General features: G+C 39.6%; 3 protein-coding genes across 4 annotated transcripts; 2 read left to right on the top strand and 1 right to left on the bottom strand.

Moving 5' to 3' along the window:
- The first annotated feature begins 993 nt into the window (after nucleotides 1-993).
- On the top strand, nucleotides 994-3,384 carry LOC119497908 (zona pellucida sperm-binding protein 3-like). The gene is made up of 10 exons (XM_037786342.1): nucleotides 994-1,154; nucleotides 1,251-1,417; nucleotides 1,489-1,592; nucleotides 1,927-2,015; nucleotides 2,101-2,281; nucleotides 2,395-2,500; nucleotides 2,636-2,721; nucleotides 2,926-3,017; nucleotides 3,092-3,167; nucleotides 3,250-3,384. The coding sequence occupies exons 1-9, from the start codon at nucleotides 1,088-1,090 to the stop codon at nucleotides 3,154-3,156; spliced, it is 957 nt and encodes a 318-aa protein (XP_037642270.1). The 5' UTR covers nucleotides 994-1,087; the 3' UTR covers nucleotides 3,157-3,167; nucleotides 3,250-3,384.
- A 2,018-nt stretch (nucleotides 3,385-5,402) lies between these two features.
- Nucleotides 5,403-10,993, top strand: LOC119497912 (RING finger protein 212B-like). Of its 2 annotated transcripts, none has more exons than XM_037786348.1 (13): nucleotides 5,403-5,505; nucleotides 7,407-7,519; nucleotides 7,646-7,698; nucleotides 7,805-7,879; nucleotides 8,171-8,277; nucleotides 8,369-8,471; nucleotides 8,586-8,614; nucleotides 8,698-8,738; nucleotides 8,836-8,860; nucleotides 8,983-9,049; nucleotides 10,172-10,229; nucleotides 10,351-10,381; nucleotides 10,566-10,993. In XM_037786348.1, the coding sequence occupies exons 2-13, from the start codon at nucleotides 7,420-7,422 to the stop codon at nucleotides 10,639-10,641; spliced, it is 765 nt and encodes a 254-aa protein (XP_037642276.1). In that variant the 5' UTR covers nucleotides 5,403-5,505; nucleotides 7,407-7,419; the 3' UTR covers nucleotides 10,642-10,993. The 2 variants fall into 2 exon arrangements, with proteins under 2 accessions (XP_037642276.1, XP_037642275.1); XM_037786347.1 differs by having other exon boundaries at nucleotides 5,409-5,519.
- A 55-nt stretch (nucleotides 10,994-11,048) lies between these two features.
- Nucleotides 11,049-16,379, bottom strand: homeza (homeobox and leucine zipper encoding a). Its single transcript, XM_037786330.1, has 3 exons — nucleotides 15,868-16,379; nucleotides 14,879-14,966; nucleotides 11,049-14,483 (listed from the first exon to the last, which is right to left on the bottom strand). Exon 3 carries the CDS (start codon nucleotides 14,454-14,456, stop codon nucleotides 12,459-12,461), a length of 1,998 nt encoding a protein of 665 aa, XP_037642258.1. The 5' UTR covers nucleotides 14,457-14,483; nucleotides 14,879-14,966; nucleotides 15,868-16,379; the 3' UTR covers nucleotides 11,049-12,458.
- Between the last annotated feature and the right edge of the window lie 1,458 nt (nucleotides 16,380-17,837).

The following is a 17,837-nucleotide window of genomic DNA, read 5'->3' as shown; positions in this document are numbered from 1 at the left end:
TTTTATTAAACCTCATTAAAATGAAAATTCCGAGGGAGGAATCAGATGTTGGCCACGATTGACTTCCATTGAATGTAACATAGGGTTTTACTTTCTGGCCATACATTTAAAATGCATAGAGACAGACCTGAGTGCAAGTGTTTAGTAAAAAGATGACACAACAGCAACTTCACACTGACGTAACACGTTTACTGCAGCTCTCTCTGTGGATAATATACTAGCTCCATAAGAAACAACTAAGTCTGAAGAAGAGCCTGGTGCTCGAAACGTTACGCAGCATTATAATCCTTCTAAAGGGAGCTACTTGGTGTGCAGATCTTTGTTTCAACACTGCTAGATATACTAGTTCACACCCTGTTTACAACTTAACCGGTTTGTGCCGCCTGCAGCATGGTTGCAAAGATAGTGGTAAAGAAAAATAGTTTGAGGTTGTCTGGTTACTTGGGCTCGACCAACGTCCTCGACCAAAGAATTTGTTAGTCGACTAACACTTGTACGATTTTGTTGACTAATCGATTCATTGATTTAATCGATAGAACTGAGTTTCTCAACAAAGAATCACAAAAAAGCACCACTTTACATTTTGTGTTTACCAGAGATGTGCTCATAAGTTTCTTTTCAAGTCATTCAGCATGAAAAAGTATTTAAAAAATGAGTAATCGACTAAAGAAATCTTTCTGGACCAAGACCAAAACAGCTGATTAGTCGACTAACGATTACTTTGCTTCCTGACCTTGCATATCTATGGAATTCTTATATACTAATATAATGTAAATTATATCATAGACATGACATTTAAGAGTGGAATGTGTCTCTTCATTGTGTATTTTTATGTAAATTATGAAAAGTAAAAAATATTTCCACAAAACGTGACATCTGTTGACATGCCGCTGATCAAGCTGCACCATATTAAACTGAAATGGGTCTACTGTGTGATGTAATAAGCTGCTTTCCGAGCTGTAATTAGTCTGCTGGCCGCTGCACCTGAGACTGTTGACACACACCAGGTGAAAGAGGTTCTCTTGATCAATGTCTCCCAGTCACAAGGAATAAAATCACCCACAGTGTCTGCAGCAAGCATTCAGTCATGATGGCTTTCTTTTGGCAAGGTGCACTGCTTTTGAGCCTGGCAGCTGCCATGTCGGTACATGCAGGTAAAAACTGTAGCCAAATACAGGACAGCCATGTTATTTTATCATTTTTAATACAAATTGTTTGAACTTGAGTTCTTTGTGTTGCATCCCTTACAGACATGACACTGGACTGCAGGCCGGATTTGGTGACGCTGGTGTGGACAGAGAGCAGAGCCCAGGCCGACATGTCGCTCTTTCGTCTGGGGAGCTGTTTCCCCACCAGCCTATCAGTCGGGGAGGCTGTTTTCAGTGTGGATTTAAATGACTGTAACTTCAGGAGGCTGGTGAGTAGTGTATTTATACCTGTGAGTCCTCTATATTTCCTACAGCTTAGTGCCATTTGTCTCTCTCATAGGTTACTGGGAATCATCTCATGTACACCAACGATCTGACCTACCTTTCCTCTCCTGGTTCTCACATTGTGGGCTTCACTCACCCGGTTGTCTGTGCATATGAGAGGTGGGTGTTCATACTACTTCAACATCGAGTGTTAAAGGGCAAGTATGTAGGATTTTGGGGGATCTATTGGCAGAAATGGAATATAATATTCAAAACTGTTTTCATTAGTGTGTAATCACCTGAAACTAAGAGTCGTTTTGGTTAGCTTAGAATGAGCGGGTCCTCTTCACAGAGTCTGCCATGTTGCTACAGTAGTCCAGAACGGACAAACCAAACACTGGCTCTAGACAGAGATTTTCAGATTTTTACGGTTCCTGAAGGCCACCATAGTTCTCCGACATTTACAGTTCTACTGATGCATGTGTTTCAGTAATCTGCTTTATTTTTTTTGCAGGCCCAAAGACTGGTACCCTTCGATTTATGACCCGGTGTTTCATACCTACGGTCTGGGAGCTCTAGTGTTCCACATTGGACTTATGAATGGTGGGTATAAAAACATGACCTCACAGGAAATGGCAGCTCTCGCAGTGACTCCCGTAACTTAATCCAATTTACTGCTGTACTCTAGATGACTTCTCAGGCCCCGCTGAATCTGCCAGCTTTCCTCTGGGCTCCTTTATCCCCATCATGGCTAGCGTGGCGCAGAAGACCCATCAGCCCTTGCTGCTGCTGCTTGAGGAATGCGTAGCGGCTACCACACCAGAGCTGCAGCCGGAAAGCATCATATACCCGATAATCACCAATAAGGGGTATTCTTGTGACACTGGCAATAAAACACTGACGTCCTTCCTTTTTTTTTTTTTTTTTTTTTTTTTTCTCATCCAGACACTTGAAGTAATGAAAATGTTCTTTAACTTCACAGATGTCTTGTGGACAGTATGATATCGCGCTCAAAATTCGAACCAAGGCAAAAATCATCGGAAATCCGCCTATCCCTTCAAGCCTTTAGGTTTGGTCTCGGAGAAGAGGTAACAACTAGTCTCATTCTATAGATGGTGCATGTTCATTTTTAGATGCAGGGCTTTATTGTGAAAACTAATATAAAAATCTAAATACTGTAAACAAACTTTTATACCTTGCAACCCCACTTCTCCACTCAACAGGTGTTTATCCACTGCAAACTTGTGGCTTGGGATCCCAATGGTCTTGACAACACCAAGAAGGCCTGCCACTTTGTCAAAGAGCAAGGGTAAAAATGTCACTTAAAAAGAAAAAAAATGCATTACTATATCTGAATTTGAAGATTTTTAAACCTTAGGCATGTCTAATTCAGCACTGGCTCAGTCTGCAGATGCTACAACAGTTCCCAGTTGTAACCATTCACAACATGTTGGACCTATATCATGGAATAATTTTACAACTCTTTTCCTCCAATCTTCATGAACCAACTAAGTTGGGAGCTGCTGGACAACACCGCACATAGTAATCTTTGCGACTGCTGTGAATCCAGCTGCAAGTCCAGGAGGATGAGGAGTATATCATCAGGTATTTGCACAACTTCTGCTATATCAAACTTGCCTCATTGTACTGTACTAAAACAATTTTTTTTTCTTATATAGGGAAGTATGGAATGGTACAAAACGCAGTCCTTGGGCCACTTAAAATCACTGATGTGAATTCCTGAAGTATCTCAAGGTACATTTAACTTTACATTGCAAAATTATACTTATCCTCAACAGCTTTATTAAACTTTTTTTTTTTTTTTCTCCCCCAACAGGAATGAATCATCGTACAGACTGGTTCCTGCAATCTGAATTGGGTTTTTATTCTTGGTTTTGTAAGCTTCTAAAAGCTCGGTGCCTGTCTCTCTGCATTTCAGATCGTAATGAAGCCATTAAAGATGTTGCAAAACCATTTACTTGAAAGCTCTCAAATTTATTAAGTTTGTTGAGTGTGTAATGGTCTTAACGAAGATGTATTGCAATCAAGTATCTAGTATTTTCATGACGTCATATCTTGATGTCGACTGAAATCTTATTCCTGGGTAAATGCACATCTGGTCAGCAACTTCATATATACAAGAGGTGGGATTTATTTCAAGTAGTCTAAATGTAGATCTGTTTCAAACATGTCAGCAAAATGACCTGTGAATAACTTTATTCCTATGTTCGCACAATACACAAAGTATTTGTGTGAAAGGCCGTCATTGTGAACATCCATAATCACTGTCAGAGGAAAATATGGACTGTATAATATGCTGTACTTTAATGCACAAAACACACTGAAATGCAGTGAATGATCCCTAAAACATCTGCATTATGGTTTATTTATTTTCTTACAGCAGGTCTCACAATTCATATTTTGCTAAAAACATATGGGTTAAATAAGTTGCATTACCCGGAACTACAAAGAAATAATTTATGTAGCATGACTGGATTATCTAATGGTTTGTCTTAATCACCATAACAAGTTGACCTCTTCATATTACCTTCATTGTTCCATCAGGTTCAACATGCAGCTTACACTCCATCCACACCAGCACAAATGTTGATACTTTACTTTTTGATGACTAAAGAACCAGAGATTAATAATTAAGCCGTAAAGTGGAATATATCTTGAAACTGGAGACATAATGTGCAGGACATGGTGTGGTGCAACAGGTGTTTTTAGATGACAAGTATAAATAAGATAAGCATTCAAAGAGTAAGTCTATTTAATGAGGGGGAAAAAAAACTTTTTGCGCTGACCAGCTCAAGGCCATATTTTTTTAAATCCTATCCATCATATTCCTCCCCAAATTCCTTATACTTATTTCTGCAGAATTTTAAATATCTTGACAGAAATAACTAGTTTAAGAAAAGTTTAATTAACAATGACCTTGTACAATTATAACATCTAAACCAGGGGTCAGCAACCTTTACTATCAAAAGAGCCATTTTAGGCAAAAAATAAATAAATCTGTATGGAGCCACAAAACATTTGAGCATTGTGATGAAGGTAACGCATCTTATAGTCTAAGTATATAAGTCTAATGCAGTGAGGGCCAAAGTGCACATGTACGACAGAGTATTAGGGCCACATTGAGGGGAAAAAACATCTGAGATTTCCAGAATAATGTCATAACTCTGCGAGAAAAAAAGTTGTAATATTACGAGAATAAAGTCATAACTTTACGAGAAAAAAGTTGTAATATTACGAAAATAGTCATAACTTTACGAGAAAAAAGTCGGAACGAGAATAGTCATAACTTTACTAGAAAAAAAGTTGTAATATTACGAGAATAAAGTCATAACTTTACGAGAAAAAAAGTCGTAATATTACGAGAATAAAGTCATAACTTTACGAGAAAAAAAGTCGGAATATGACGAGAATAAAGTCATAACTTTACTAGAAAAAAAGTCATATTACGAGAATATGACTACGAAAAAAAAGTCATATTACGTAATTAAGTCATAACTTTACGAGAAAAAAAGAAAATAACACGAAAAATTACTACTTTATAATATTATGACTTTATTCTCGAAATCTCAGATTTATTTATTTTTTCCTCAATGTGGCCCTAATACTCCGTCATACCATAGACTTACAACAATGATAAATAAAAATGAAAATGTGAACAAAAACAGTTTCCATTTTTTAAAATCCCAAACTAACAAGCTGACATATTTATTATGTTCTCATTGATTAAAAACCGTTGACATAATATTTTAACAGACACTGAGGAATGGGGTCTTCATACGTCCTTGGACCAATCAGAACAGAGGATGAGATCCGCTATTTTGTCACTCAGCCAATCAGAACAGAGCACGAGTTCGCTATTTTGTCACTCAGCCAATCAGAACAGAGCACGAGTCCGCTATTTGCTCACTTGGCCAATCAGAACAGAGCACGAGTCCGCTATTTGGTCACTCAGCCAATCAGAACAGAGAACGAGAACCGCTATTAGCGCGGGAGGCGGGCGGGACTGCTGAGCCAAACTGACATAACAGTCAGGATACAACTTCTACTTACTTCCCTTTAAGCAGGGCAACAGGTAATGTTGGAAAGGTAACAAAAACGAGAGAGCGGATACTTTGTAGCCAAAGTGTTATGAAAGTTTAGAGTCAGTTTTTTACCCTCTTACCAAACAGAAGTGAATTTAAGCTAACGTTAGCTAGCTTGCTAACACTATTGGTAGCCAATAGCATAATAGCCTGTTAGCATTGTAGATGAGTAGCATTAGCTAACTTTAGACTGCTGTACCTAAATGTGTGTGGAGGTTGTGTCATTATGTGCTACAGGAATGAGTCCTAAAACCAAGGCATAACCAAACAATAAATCTGTGCAATATTAATACACTGAATGTGAAATACATTTGTCTGTGCAATATATCCTTGATGCAGTATACACCTCAAGTTCAACTACCTTTGTTTACATTTTATTTATTACATCTACCCTAACTATTTTACAATTGCAATTACCTCTGTTTACATTACAATTACTTTTATATTTTATACTTCTAGTGTAACACTTCTGTTTATATTTATTTATTACATCTACCCTAACTATTTTACAATTGCAATTACCTCTGTTTACATTATATCTATTTTTATATTTTATACTTCTAGTGTAACACTTCTGTTTATATTTATTTATTACATCTACCCTAACTATTTTACAATTGCAATTACCTCTGTTTACATTACAATTACTTTTATATTTTATACTTCTAGTGTAACACTTCTGTTTACATTTTATTTATTACATCTACCCTAACTATTTTACAATTGCAATTACCTCTGTTTACATTACAATTACTTTTATATTTTATACTTCTAGTGTAACACTTCTGTTTATATTTATTTATTACATCTACCCTAACTATTTTACAATTGCAATTACCTCTGTTTACATTATATCTATTTTTATATTTTATACTTCTAGTGTAACACTTCTATTTATATTTATTTATTACATCTACTTTAGCTGTTTTATTTGCTTTATAACTATGTGTGTTTTATCTGTTATATGTTTTATCTGCCTCGTTTAGTCTTGTCAAGTATTTGTTTTAAAGCACTGACCAGAAGTGGCAACTGTGATTCTCGTTGTATTTAATACGATGACAACAAAGCTTTCTATTCTCTTCTCTATTCTATTGAAAGAGGCTGGGACATGGTTTTGAGCTATGGGGTGTGACACATGCGCAGCCTATTATGAGTTTATTTTCTGTAATAATCCAAAACCCAATGGAAAAATCCCATTGGCTTTTGGTCGAGGAAAGCCGTGCGATTCTGAATTGCGGGTTGGCCTACGAAAATACGACAACCCTGGAGAACTCTATATTGGTAACTTTGTTCATGAGTGTGGATGTGATGAATTTACATTGTGGTTGTGGGCAAAAAAAATCCTGCCCCAATGTAATAAAAATCTTGATATTAAAACTTAACAGTGTAACTGTAAAATACACTACATGGCCAAAAGTATATGGACACCTAACACCTTTTGAACATGCCATTTTATAACCTTTGGCATTAATATGTTGCCAGAAGTCTCCACTCGTCTGGGCAGACTTTCCCCTAGATTTTGTACCCTAGCTGCAGGGATTTTCTCCCATTCAGCCTTGAGACTGTTTGAGACGTGGGGGACTGATGTTGGGTAATAAGGCCTGGCTTGCAGCCGGCGTTCCACTTCATCCCTAAGGTGTTGTATGGGGGTGAGGTCAGGGCTCTGTACAGGCCAGTCGGGTTCTTCTACACCAGACTGGGAAAACCATGTCTTTATAGGCCTGGCTTTGTGCAGGGGGAAAGTGTCATGTTAAAACGTAAAAGGGCCAAAACAGGAAGTCCACACCAGGAAATAAAATACTAAAAGTATGTGACCACATCCTTATGGTCAAATAGTGTAATATTTAATGTTACCTAATCACATTTGTGTATTGTAATCTTGCGTTTGCAGAGGAGGACTAAAAATGGACTGGTTCCACTGTAATCAGTGCTTCACAAGGAGAGGGTCGAAGTTTGCCGTGTCCAGCTGTGGCCACATCTGCTGCGAAGCATGCATTAAATCGAGTAAGAAAATTATATACGCTAAGTCAATTTGCTTCCACTTTTAACTATAATTATTTTAACATCATGGCTCAAATTTAGACAGTTTCGGGCTAGTTATGCTTCTTATGATTATGTCTTTTCCCACAGAGCAGTGCAGTGTGTGTGGGGCCAGCTGCAGTTATCTGCCCATCACAGATGAGGTTGGTGAGTTTGACATCTCCACTACTGTCTGATGATGCCACCAACAGAGAATGACCTTATGTTACATAGCCAACTTATTATATCTGCACTCATTTTCTTTTTCAGATGAAGCCACAGGAAAAGGTGTTTTTCAAGGACCCTGTGAAGCTCATCCAGTCACGGCTGGAGCACATTTCACAGGTCTGTCTCCTCTGTGCAGCGCTCACCCAAGCTCCCTCGCTGCTGTCCTTTTTAATTGCTGTACAGGGATGTTAAATGTCAGAGCAGCGAGTCAATTTATAACAATTAATAAGATAGTCAGTGAGTCATTCAACTAGGGGTTTCTTCAGTTAGAGGGATATTTGACAGAATTAAAAGCATCCCAAATAGTCATCATCACTTGGGAATCCCTTAGCAATAATCCAAAAGTTGATTTACAAGTTTTATTTTCACTGAAAGAATATTTGATAGTGAGGTCTCCATGCTCTTCAGATTGCGCAATTTCAGCGGATACAAATGGAGAGAGTGACGGCGCACTTCAAGCATAAGTCTGTTGAACTGGAAAGGCGTCTGAAGGAAGTCACTGAGCAGGGTTACAGGTGATTTCCGTATCTGTTATTGTTCCTCAGTGGCTGTGTAAATAAACCTCCCTGATTGCAACGCTATTCTTCCCACGTCTGTCATCATAAGGCAACTCTCCGAGCTGAAAAGAGAGAATGCTGACTTAAAAAAGCAACTTTCAGAGCTGAGAAGAGAGACTGCTGATTTGAAAAAGCCACTTTCTCAGCGAAGGGTAAGTGTTCCAAAAGTCTAATAAAGAAAAAGTTTATTTTGCCAAAAATGGCAATGTTCAGGTAATAATGAGTTGCATATCTAATTTAGCCTGCACATGCTCTGTTTGCTACAGGTTTCTCCAGGACAGTTTCGTACAGATGGGTAAGACCAATTCACATTTCAGGACTATCCTGTTTAATAATAAAGGTTTCCAAAGTTTTTAACTTTTTTTGTCTCATGTATAGCACTCAAAGGATGTCACTCCCTGTGGCTGTCACCTCCCCAGGTAAACCCTGTGATTTATGTTGAATTGTTACAGTTAATGGTAATCAAATGTTTTGGTTCAAGTTGATGAGGAGTGTGTGCATGTTTTCTTTTACCAGTTACCCCTCGTTCAAGAACTATGAGGTATGTACTACATTGCTATGCTCTGGTGGATTTCATTCTGTATTTGCAACATCATCACATATCTACACTTAGTAAAAAGATTGCAAAATATTTTATGCTCAAATATGTTGTCTGGGTCTCAGTTACATAGGCTCAGCAGAGTCTCAGGGGTGGGCCAGAGACAGAGGTCGCAGTCTATCCTCCTTCACAGTAAGTCTCCTAGTTATATTGGCTGTGTGTAATGTTTTATAGACCTACTTTAAATTATTGTTATTATGTTGGAAACAAAAGTGTTTTCCAAGAAATACTGAAGAAAAATATATATCTCTTCTTAGATTATTCTGCAACTTTTAAAAAGGACTCTTTTCGACATAATAACAGTTGACAATAAAAAAAAATCTTAATTCAGGGTCAACTTAATAACTTTTACCGAAGCTCTCCTGAAGCATCTCCATGACAACTCCATCCACTGATGAAAACTATGATATATGGTTGAAACCTCTGGAAGAGGCTAGTAAATGAACCTTAAAAGAGCAACTTGCAGGTTAGAGCCTTCAATGAAAAATTGAGTAGGAAAATGATGTAAACACTAGGTTTCAAAAAATATATACATACATATATATTCACTTTGGTGACATCTGGAGGCATTTCTGTAAGACCTTTTTTTTTTTTTATTTCTGCATCAAAAAAGACAAACCGGAAGTGATGTGGGCTGAGGGAGAGCGGTCAGTTAAATATTAATAAATATGGATCACAATGCTAATAGAACTAACACTGAGGTTGAAAATGAATGTTCATACGCATATGACGGTCCACGGTCTTATAATTATGAGCCAGTTAGGTGTCCAAGAGACCAGCAACAGACTGTGATAAGAAGAAATAAAGGATATTGGCGAGAAATTGAGTTTGAGAACAAGCTCAATTTCTCTGAGTGACTGGCGTTAGCTAACAATAGCTAACGCTGGTCACATCACAACATTACGTTTGCTATCATATATCGGGCTAAAACTAAAATAGTATTGGTAATATAGTGCTGTCAGGGGTACTGATACTTACCAAACAGTAACAGAAGCTAGATTGTTTTTGTCAGACTACATATTCCGAAGTCAAGTATTCATTTTCATGCTCAATAATAATTACACCTTCATATTTTCGCTGTAAAGTGGCTGCTCGCTGCTACTAGGATGGGTTGAATGCAGAGATTAAATTTCACTGTGTACAATGTGTGACAATAGAATCTGATTTACATTTACATAGACCAGGTCCTCATTAGTACCAATTAAATATTCAACCATAAACTTTTAAATTTGAACTTCTTTCTGTTTTTGACAGACTCCTGGATCAGCTACCTCTATTTCGAGCCACAGCTCTCTTCACGAACATGTACACAGTAAGTGTCGTTGCGAAGACGCTTTTGTAGCTCTGCCACTGGATATATTATGTTTAATCAACTCAGAAATTAAATGCATTCTATCTTTAATCAAAATCCTTTCCCCTCTGTTTTAAAAAAGGAACACCCACATCCTTCAGCACTCCTACAAGGTAAGACATGCTTTCCAAATAACTTGCCGTTAAACATTGCATCACATTTCTACATTTTCATGTTGGGAAGACTTTTTTGTTATAATCAGTCGAGATCTCAGATGATCCGCTGTGGCAAACCCTAACGGGAGCGGCCGAAAGATGAGCAACATTCGCTGAGTCAGTCTATTTGTGTCATCCTCAGAACTCAGCGTCAGACACCTAACGTCTTCCAGCTCCAGTTTATGAGTGGGTTATCAATACAGTCACCCAGGTATTAATGAAATGGTCCCTACAGTAACAATTCTGGGGACATTTGTATCAGTTAAGGACTCTTTAGCCATATGTATGTGTTCATCAGGATGGTCACGTCTTAGTTTGTGTGAGATACAAATATTTTTTGCCCAGTAACAGTTGATTGAATGTCTTGTACATTGAGGTATTTTATAATTGTTAAGTTTACGTGGATGTTGTACTGACGTGGTTGCTCTGTTGATTAATCAACCTGCCATATTGTCTTCTGGCAATACATTTTTTTAAGCTTAATTTTATATTAGAACCATTTCTGCAGATTGCTTTTTGCTCACAACAGAGAATTTACACTGATGAAAAAATAAATTTGATCTGTCAGAATCAGCTGGAGTCATTACAGTACACTCATAAAAAAAAACATTGCTTGCACACATGATTAGAAAGGCAAATCCTTTACTGGTTTCCAGTGACACAATTGTGCAAATGAGAAATTTTTCTAACAGGAGAAAATACATGGAAGACAAAATGCGAAGGAAGACACTAAGCGTTATGGACATTTTCCTCCACAGCATGACACTTGCATTAACGTTTGATTACTAATAGAATAACAAAACACAGTGATGGACACTGCTTCATCAATATTCTGGTCATCTAAACTTTATCCAGACGCTTCTAATGAACTAAACTCTGACTCCATTGAAAGCCCACTTTACCCCTGTAGTCTAAGAAGTACTTTCAAGTGTGGAGAACTGATAACCTGAATGTATAATGCTTGTGTTATAATTCATAATCTGAGTTAACAGAAAGGTATTTCTTCTTTGGATTCAAACCCTTTGCTACTTATACAGTACGTGGACTCCCATCCGTTATTTCATCTAGTTTGTCTAGATTATAAACCATCAAGTCACACCCTACAGCTATTAAGACAAAATTAGATATAAAAATACTGACTGAATTAATGAGTGCAAATCAGAATTGAAGTTCGCAATTCTGACATCTGCAAGATGTTCATGCGATTGCTGCTTTCTTAGTACGGTTATCCTTTACTGTTAAAAAATGTGCAGTTAAATGCAAATGACAAAGTATACAAATAGTACATCAAGTATTACAGCAGAGCGTCTAAAGGAGAATCGGGGAATGTGTCTCAGAAATATGCTGTAAAGACATTAGTAGAATTAGATGGACCATGCTGTTTTCAAAATATGATAAAAGGTTTCAGTGTTAAGGGATCGATATGACATGGTTTAGTTAGGAACTCATATTTTGTGAAATAATTGGATTTATTGGAAATGACAGCAGGCTCTAAAACCAAAGTGCAAGATGTCAATTTAAAGTGTACATGTCCAGTGTGCTTTTCATGACAAGGAATTATTGGCTGTAAAGGAATGATTACACACAGTGATCAGTCTAAAGAAATTCATCAACAGAGACACTTTTCCGGAGCAGTTACTCATCTGCTTTAGTCAGGTACCAAAAGTACAACCAGTTTAAATTATACTGCTACAATAGCATACTAAATATTCTGTAGTAGTGATATCTAAACAAAAATAATAAGCTCAAAAAAACATAAAAATAAAGCAAACCAGTGTACAAGTTACTGTCCTATTTACAGCAACACGGGCAGCACAATTATACTTCAAGTCCAAAATATATTAGGATAAGCAGGAAACGCAGCATATATAAAAACTCAAACCTCACTTTGGGCTTGTACTGGGAAGACCGGATGTTACAAACCTGCCGAATTAAAGCAATTTAAACCAAAGTAATAACTATGCTCGCTGGTGCAAAGGATGTGAGGAGCACCCAACCAACTTTCAGAAATGTTCTTAAGTCTGGTTCCAGGGTGTTATTCGGCAATAATCAGGTTTTGTTCAGTCTCCCCAACATCCTGAGCTGCAAACCAATCCCGCACTTGCTGGTAGCTCATTCTGGATTTCTTGCATAGAGAGTCAAGGTCTTTTTCATGTAGTGAGCCGGTTGAAAGGTGATATGCCATCAGTGGTTGGATATCGGGGGAATCTGCAGTTGTTGCATTTGCTTGAGATCTTCGTTTGCGGCTACCCCCGGCCCGAGTAGATGTCCCAGAGCCACTTCCATTAGTCAAACCACTGCTACTCTGCTGGGCTGCAAGTTCTGCCAAGAACTGGTCGCGGACCCCCTTCACCCAGCGCAGCTGGCCATTTTTAACGGCATACCGTGTGTCCCCAAACCACTGAATAACATCTGCCCGGGGTAAACCTGTAAGCTTAACAAGTTCAGTGTAATCTTCACTCTTGGGCCACTGGCAGCGTAAGAAGTTCTGCTTTAACACATCCAATTGCTCCTTGGTCTTTCTTGGTCGCCCAGCTGGAGTGAGGGCAGGGGATGTGGACGCGGACGAGTTACCCTTTGGGACGCGCAAGGGTGTTCGTGAGGGACTGGCTTTGGCTGAGTGGGCTGACTTCTTTGATGTGCTGATGCTGTTTGAAAGCGGTTTAATAGGCGAGGCAGTCAGTGGTGGGCTGCCAGAGGGGGAAGAGTAGGGAGAGGACTTTAAGGTACCCGATGGTTCCTGTGGAACATTTGGCTCAATCTTGTAGGTCTTTGTCAGTTGTAAGGGTAGCTCTTCACTTTGTTCCTCGTCCTTCAAACTGTCTCCATCACCAGAAAGCTCCTCCATAACCTCATACCCTTCTGCCTCAAGGACCCTTTCCCCAAATGCCTCCAGGCTGTTCGTCAGAAAGGTCTGAAAGAAATGTGAGTTTCTAATCCCGTTGCCACGGGCTCCCTCCTGGACCTTTACCCCGTTTAGCTCACTAGTCTTTTGTGTAATAAGTGGGAGAGGTTGAATTTGTTGATCATGTTTACCTCCAGTGTTTTGAGAGTAGTTCTGGGCCGCAGCAAGGCTTCCTCGGCCAACCCTAAGCTGGTACCGGCTGTCACTGAACCATTTGCGAATGTCGTTGCGGCTCAGCCCCGTTTCTTCCTGCAGACGTCTAAGCTCCGCCTCCGCTGGCCAGTTCTCTCTCAGAAAGCTCTTTCGAAGGGCAGCGAGCTGAGGTTTAGACTTTTTGTAGCGCCCATGACGGTGCTGTCGTGAGGATGACTCTGAAAGGTCGAGGGAGACGTCGGCTGCTGTACTTGCTGGCTTGTCCGCCGGCGTGTCCGCTGGTGGGCGGTAGAAGTATGAATCCTGAGGGGGTGGGAGGGTGGAGCTGAAACATGGGGCAGCGGGTTTGGCTGGTTTATAGGAATCTGGTGACTCACACTTTGGTTTCTTCTTCTGGGGGCTAGAGAGAGCACCCTCTACTTCATTGCTGTCCGTATCCTCAATTACCAATTCCTCACAACTTTTGCTCTTAATTTCGACTTCATCATTCTTTTCAGTAGATTCATCACAGATCTCAGGCACTGCCAGCTTTCGCCGTGTCTCCTCTATCTCCTCCGATGACCAGCTGATGCCATATTTAATCCTCTGCACCATAAACCACACCTTAACTTTGTCCAGTGGCAAGGCACATACCCGGGCCAGGGTGCTAACCTCACGAGACGACGGGTATGGAAATAAGTTAAAGGCTTGGACCAGCTCTGAGATTGTGTCAAGTTCACGGGTCTGATCTGACTGTGTCCACACCAACTTCAGTCCCTCTGACACCAGAGGCAGGCACACAACGTTGTTGTGGTTAGTGGTGAAACTAGCCGCGCCACTCACGTTGCTGTCAGCTGAGCTTGCTGAGTGGCGCAAATCCTTGGAGGAGCGTTTAGCTTCAAGTTTTCCTTCACATTCTGTCTTTGTTACTTCAAAGTGCCCCTTCACGCCCATAAGTAGTCCATTTCTGCCATTATGTTCACTGTAGGTTGCCATCTGGGATATCAAAATAGGCTCTTTCACCTAGAAGAGAAATAAAAACACTGATTTAGTTGTTGTTTACTTGTCACGTCACAGATAAGATCACCGTAGGGAGAAGGAGAATTTGTTCTGTTCTGTACAGAGTATAGACTACGATGTTTTAAGAACTTTCAGTTCTTATTCAAAGTCATTTATCTGACAGCTGTTTCCCCTCCCCTCCCCCTCTCCCCTCTACTTTGCACTCCTTATTCTGAACTCTCCCAGTGAAACTAGTCGTATACTCTGTCCAGACTGGGTTCCCCTCCCCCAAAGCGTGGTGACTGACTTTTGTTTTGTGTGAGTGGGGGGAGATTGCTCGCAAAAGGGGTGGGTGTGGTGGGTGGGTATGCGTGGGGAATGGGGATCTATGAGAAATCCATCACGGTCTACTTTCTCACCCCGTCCCAGTCAGGCTTTGTTCCAGTCCCAAGTTCTCAGTCCCGATAGATGAGTGTAGCCTCTTCACAAAAGAGCCGAGAGAGAAACCTGTGGAAGGAGAAAATGAGATGCATTAGTCACACTCCAAGTCCAAGTCTAGGCACTCTTATAAAACAATATGAAAAATGGTTTGAAATGTAATTTTGTTATTAAGCAACAGGTGTTAAGCCAACAATTCAACACACCATGATGGGATATGTCAGTTTGGTAGTGATAAAAAAAATACTGTGATTCAGAAACACTTTTTCTTTTTTCAATAATTTTGTCCCATTGCAGTTATTGCCTACTTATATTGATAATATCTTTGCAACTACTTATTGGGCAGTGTCTTACAAGTAACTATTTTCATTTAGGAGGAATTGTTTTTTATTTGGGCCAACAGAGGAAATATTGTGCATTTAGTTTTGTTAAGTTGCTGCCATGGTCGACGATTAAGGTTGGGTAGTAGTAATAATAAATACTAATAATAATAATAATAAACTTTATTTGTATAGCACCTTTCAAAACATAGTTACAAAGTGCTTTACATAAGTTAAAATAGTGCAAACATCAAGATAAAAACAATACAGAATAAAAACATGAAAAACAAAGGACAAAATAAAATCTTGAAATGTTGAAATATACCAAAAAACATTAGCAAACAATTATGAAACCACCATATTAGTCATTGGTGACACATTAAACCCACAGGATGAGATCATGTGGTGGCCTCTCCTCGTCTTTGACGTCTTTCCTTTAATCTTTAATGCATTGGAAGAGTTTCTACGTTATATCTTTTGTTTTAATGTGAGAAAAAAGCTGTAAAAGTTGCTCTGGGTTGCCTCTCACAATAGCAGCCCCAGTGTGTGTTTCTCCCCCCTCTTTATGGCGTACTAACTAAAACGCTTCACACTGCACAGGCGCACTCCGCAGCCAGACACGCTTCACTGAAACATAAAAATAAACTTACCCGAAAATGCCGAAATAACCCAGTTATCCCTCCGAGGTCCGTCTGCGCGTAAAAGCGAACAAAAGGAGTTTCCACCTTCCGCCACTGCGCCTTGTTTTATAGCCGAAGTTTAGAGGGAGATCAGGGGAAACAATACCGTCCGTCTGTCGGTTTGACCCTTGTCTTATTTATCAAGCACCTCGACGGATTACTGTGGGGATACAAAGATGCGAGGCGACCAAGTTTAGTCGCCTTTTTTTTACGCAGGAGTTCAGTCGTCCGGCTTTTTTAAGTCCCGTATTGAGCGCACAAATCTCTCAATCCGTGAGGTTCAGGTGTGGATTTGAGTCCGCCGTTACTTCGTCCTCCCTCGGTCCATCCGTTGTTGCTTTTGTTCTTGTAACTGTGAAGTGTTTTTTTCGCTGTCCGGTCAGATCGAGGCGAGGCGGAGCCGAGGACCAGGAAGCCCACAAGGCCCAAATGACTCTCCCACACACAGTGTGTGACGGTGGGGTGGGTGTGCCAGTCTGGGAGAGCAGGCCATGGATTGGAGGGAGGAGGCGCCTGTATAATAAATCCGAGGCAGTAGGCTCCACATTTTCACGTCAGCCACCCACTAGTCCCCCCCCCCAACCCACCCCAAAAACAGGCCCACAAACCTCTCATATGATCTTGTTGTTAAATTTAAACTCCTACTGTCCTAACTTAAAGCAGTAAATAACAGGAGTTTAATCACTTATAATTTACTTACAGGAAATTAGACTCCCCAAGATCCATGGAGGTCCTTGGACTTTAGTCAGGTGTGTCAAACTCAATTGCACTACTTGGAAATGAAAATCACACCTAGAGCCAGACATATGTAGTTTAATCGAAAAAAATTAAATGTCTTTGTTTATTTTCTTCTCAAATACAATTTGAGAGAGCAAGGCCATGGATTGGAGGGAGAAGGCGCCTGTATAAGAAATCCGAGGCGGTATGGGCTCAACATTTTCACGTCAGCCACCCATCAGGCCCATGAACATATGATTTTCAAAGGAATCATCATCTTGTGGTTCAATTTAAACACCTACTGTCCTAACTTAAAGCTGTAAATAACAGGAGTTTTATCACTTATAATTTACTTACAGGAAATTAGCCTCCCCAAATCCCCTGGAGGTCATTGGACCAAACTATAGTGCAGGTGTGTCAAACTCAATTGCGCAAAGGAGCACTAATGGGAAATGAAAATCACATCTAGGGCCAGACATATGTAGTTTATTGATATGCTTTCATTTAATCAAAAAAATAAAATGTCTTTGTTTATTTTCTTCTCACATACAATTTGGGAGAGCAGGCCATGGATTGGAGGGAGGAGGCGCTCGTATAATAAATCCGAGGCAGTAGGCTCCACATTTTCATGTCAGTTAAAGTTAAAAGAATAACTGTCAAATTTCATAAAAAAACTCTGAGGATCGCCTTCCACCGGCTTATAAATACTTATAAGTAGGTTCACAGTCTTGGTTGTAGATGCTACAACCTTTTCTTTGTGGTAGTTTCCATCATATTCCGCCTAAATCATCTAAATTTGTGGGATGTGGGACAAGGGATAAAAATACTGCGCAATCCCTCGTGAAGTGGGACACCTGGTCACCCCACCCATATAGCCTTCTTACATACAATTTAATCGAAATAATCCCTAAAAAGTCAACATAAAGTTGCTTAGAATTTACTCAAACAAAATAATGTATTCTTATTATGTTTTCATAAGTAGGCAACCATACAACCAACTCACAACAACCTGTTTCCCAGGCCTGAATATGACAACTCAATGGTTGTGTCGGACATTTAATATAAAAAATTAAACTTTGATCATGTAGTTTACATGTCCCAAGCCTTTGTGCATACAATTGGTTGAACATAAAACCCTAAAAGCAAAACTCACATGTAGCCTTCAGCCTCAACTTTACTTTTTTTTGTACCATTCTGTTTGCTAGCTTGCAAACAATGGAGAC

This window comes from Sebastes umbrosus, chromosome 12 (assembly GCF_015220745.1).
Source record: "Sebastes umbrosus isolate fSebUmb1 chromosome 12, fSebUmb1.pri, whole genome shotgun sequence".
Taxonomy (NCBI): domain Eukaryota; kingdom Metazoa; phylum Chordata; class Actinopteri; order Perciformes; family Sebastidae; genus Sebastes; species Sebastes umbrosus.
Note: the sequence above shows the minus strand (reverse complement) of the source record. Positions and strands in the feature narration are given on the sequence as shown.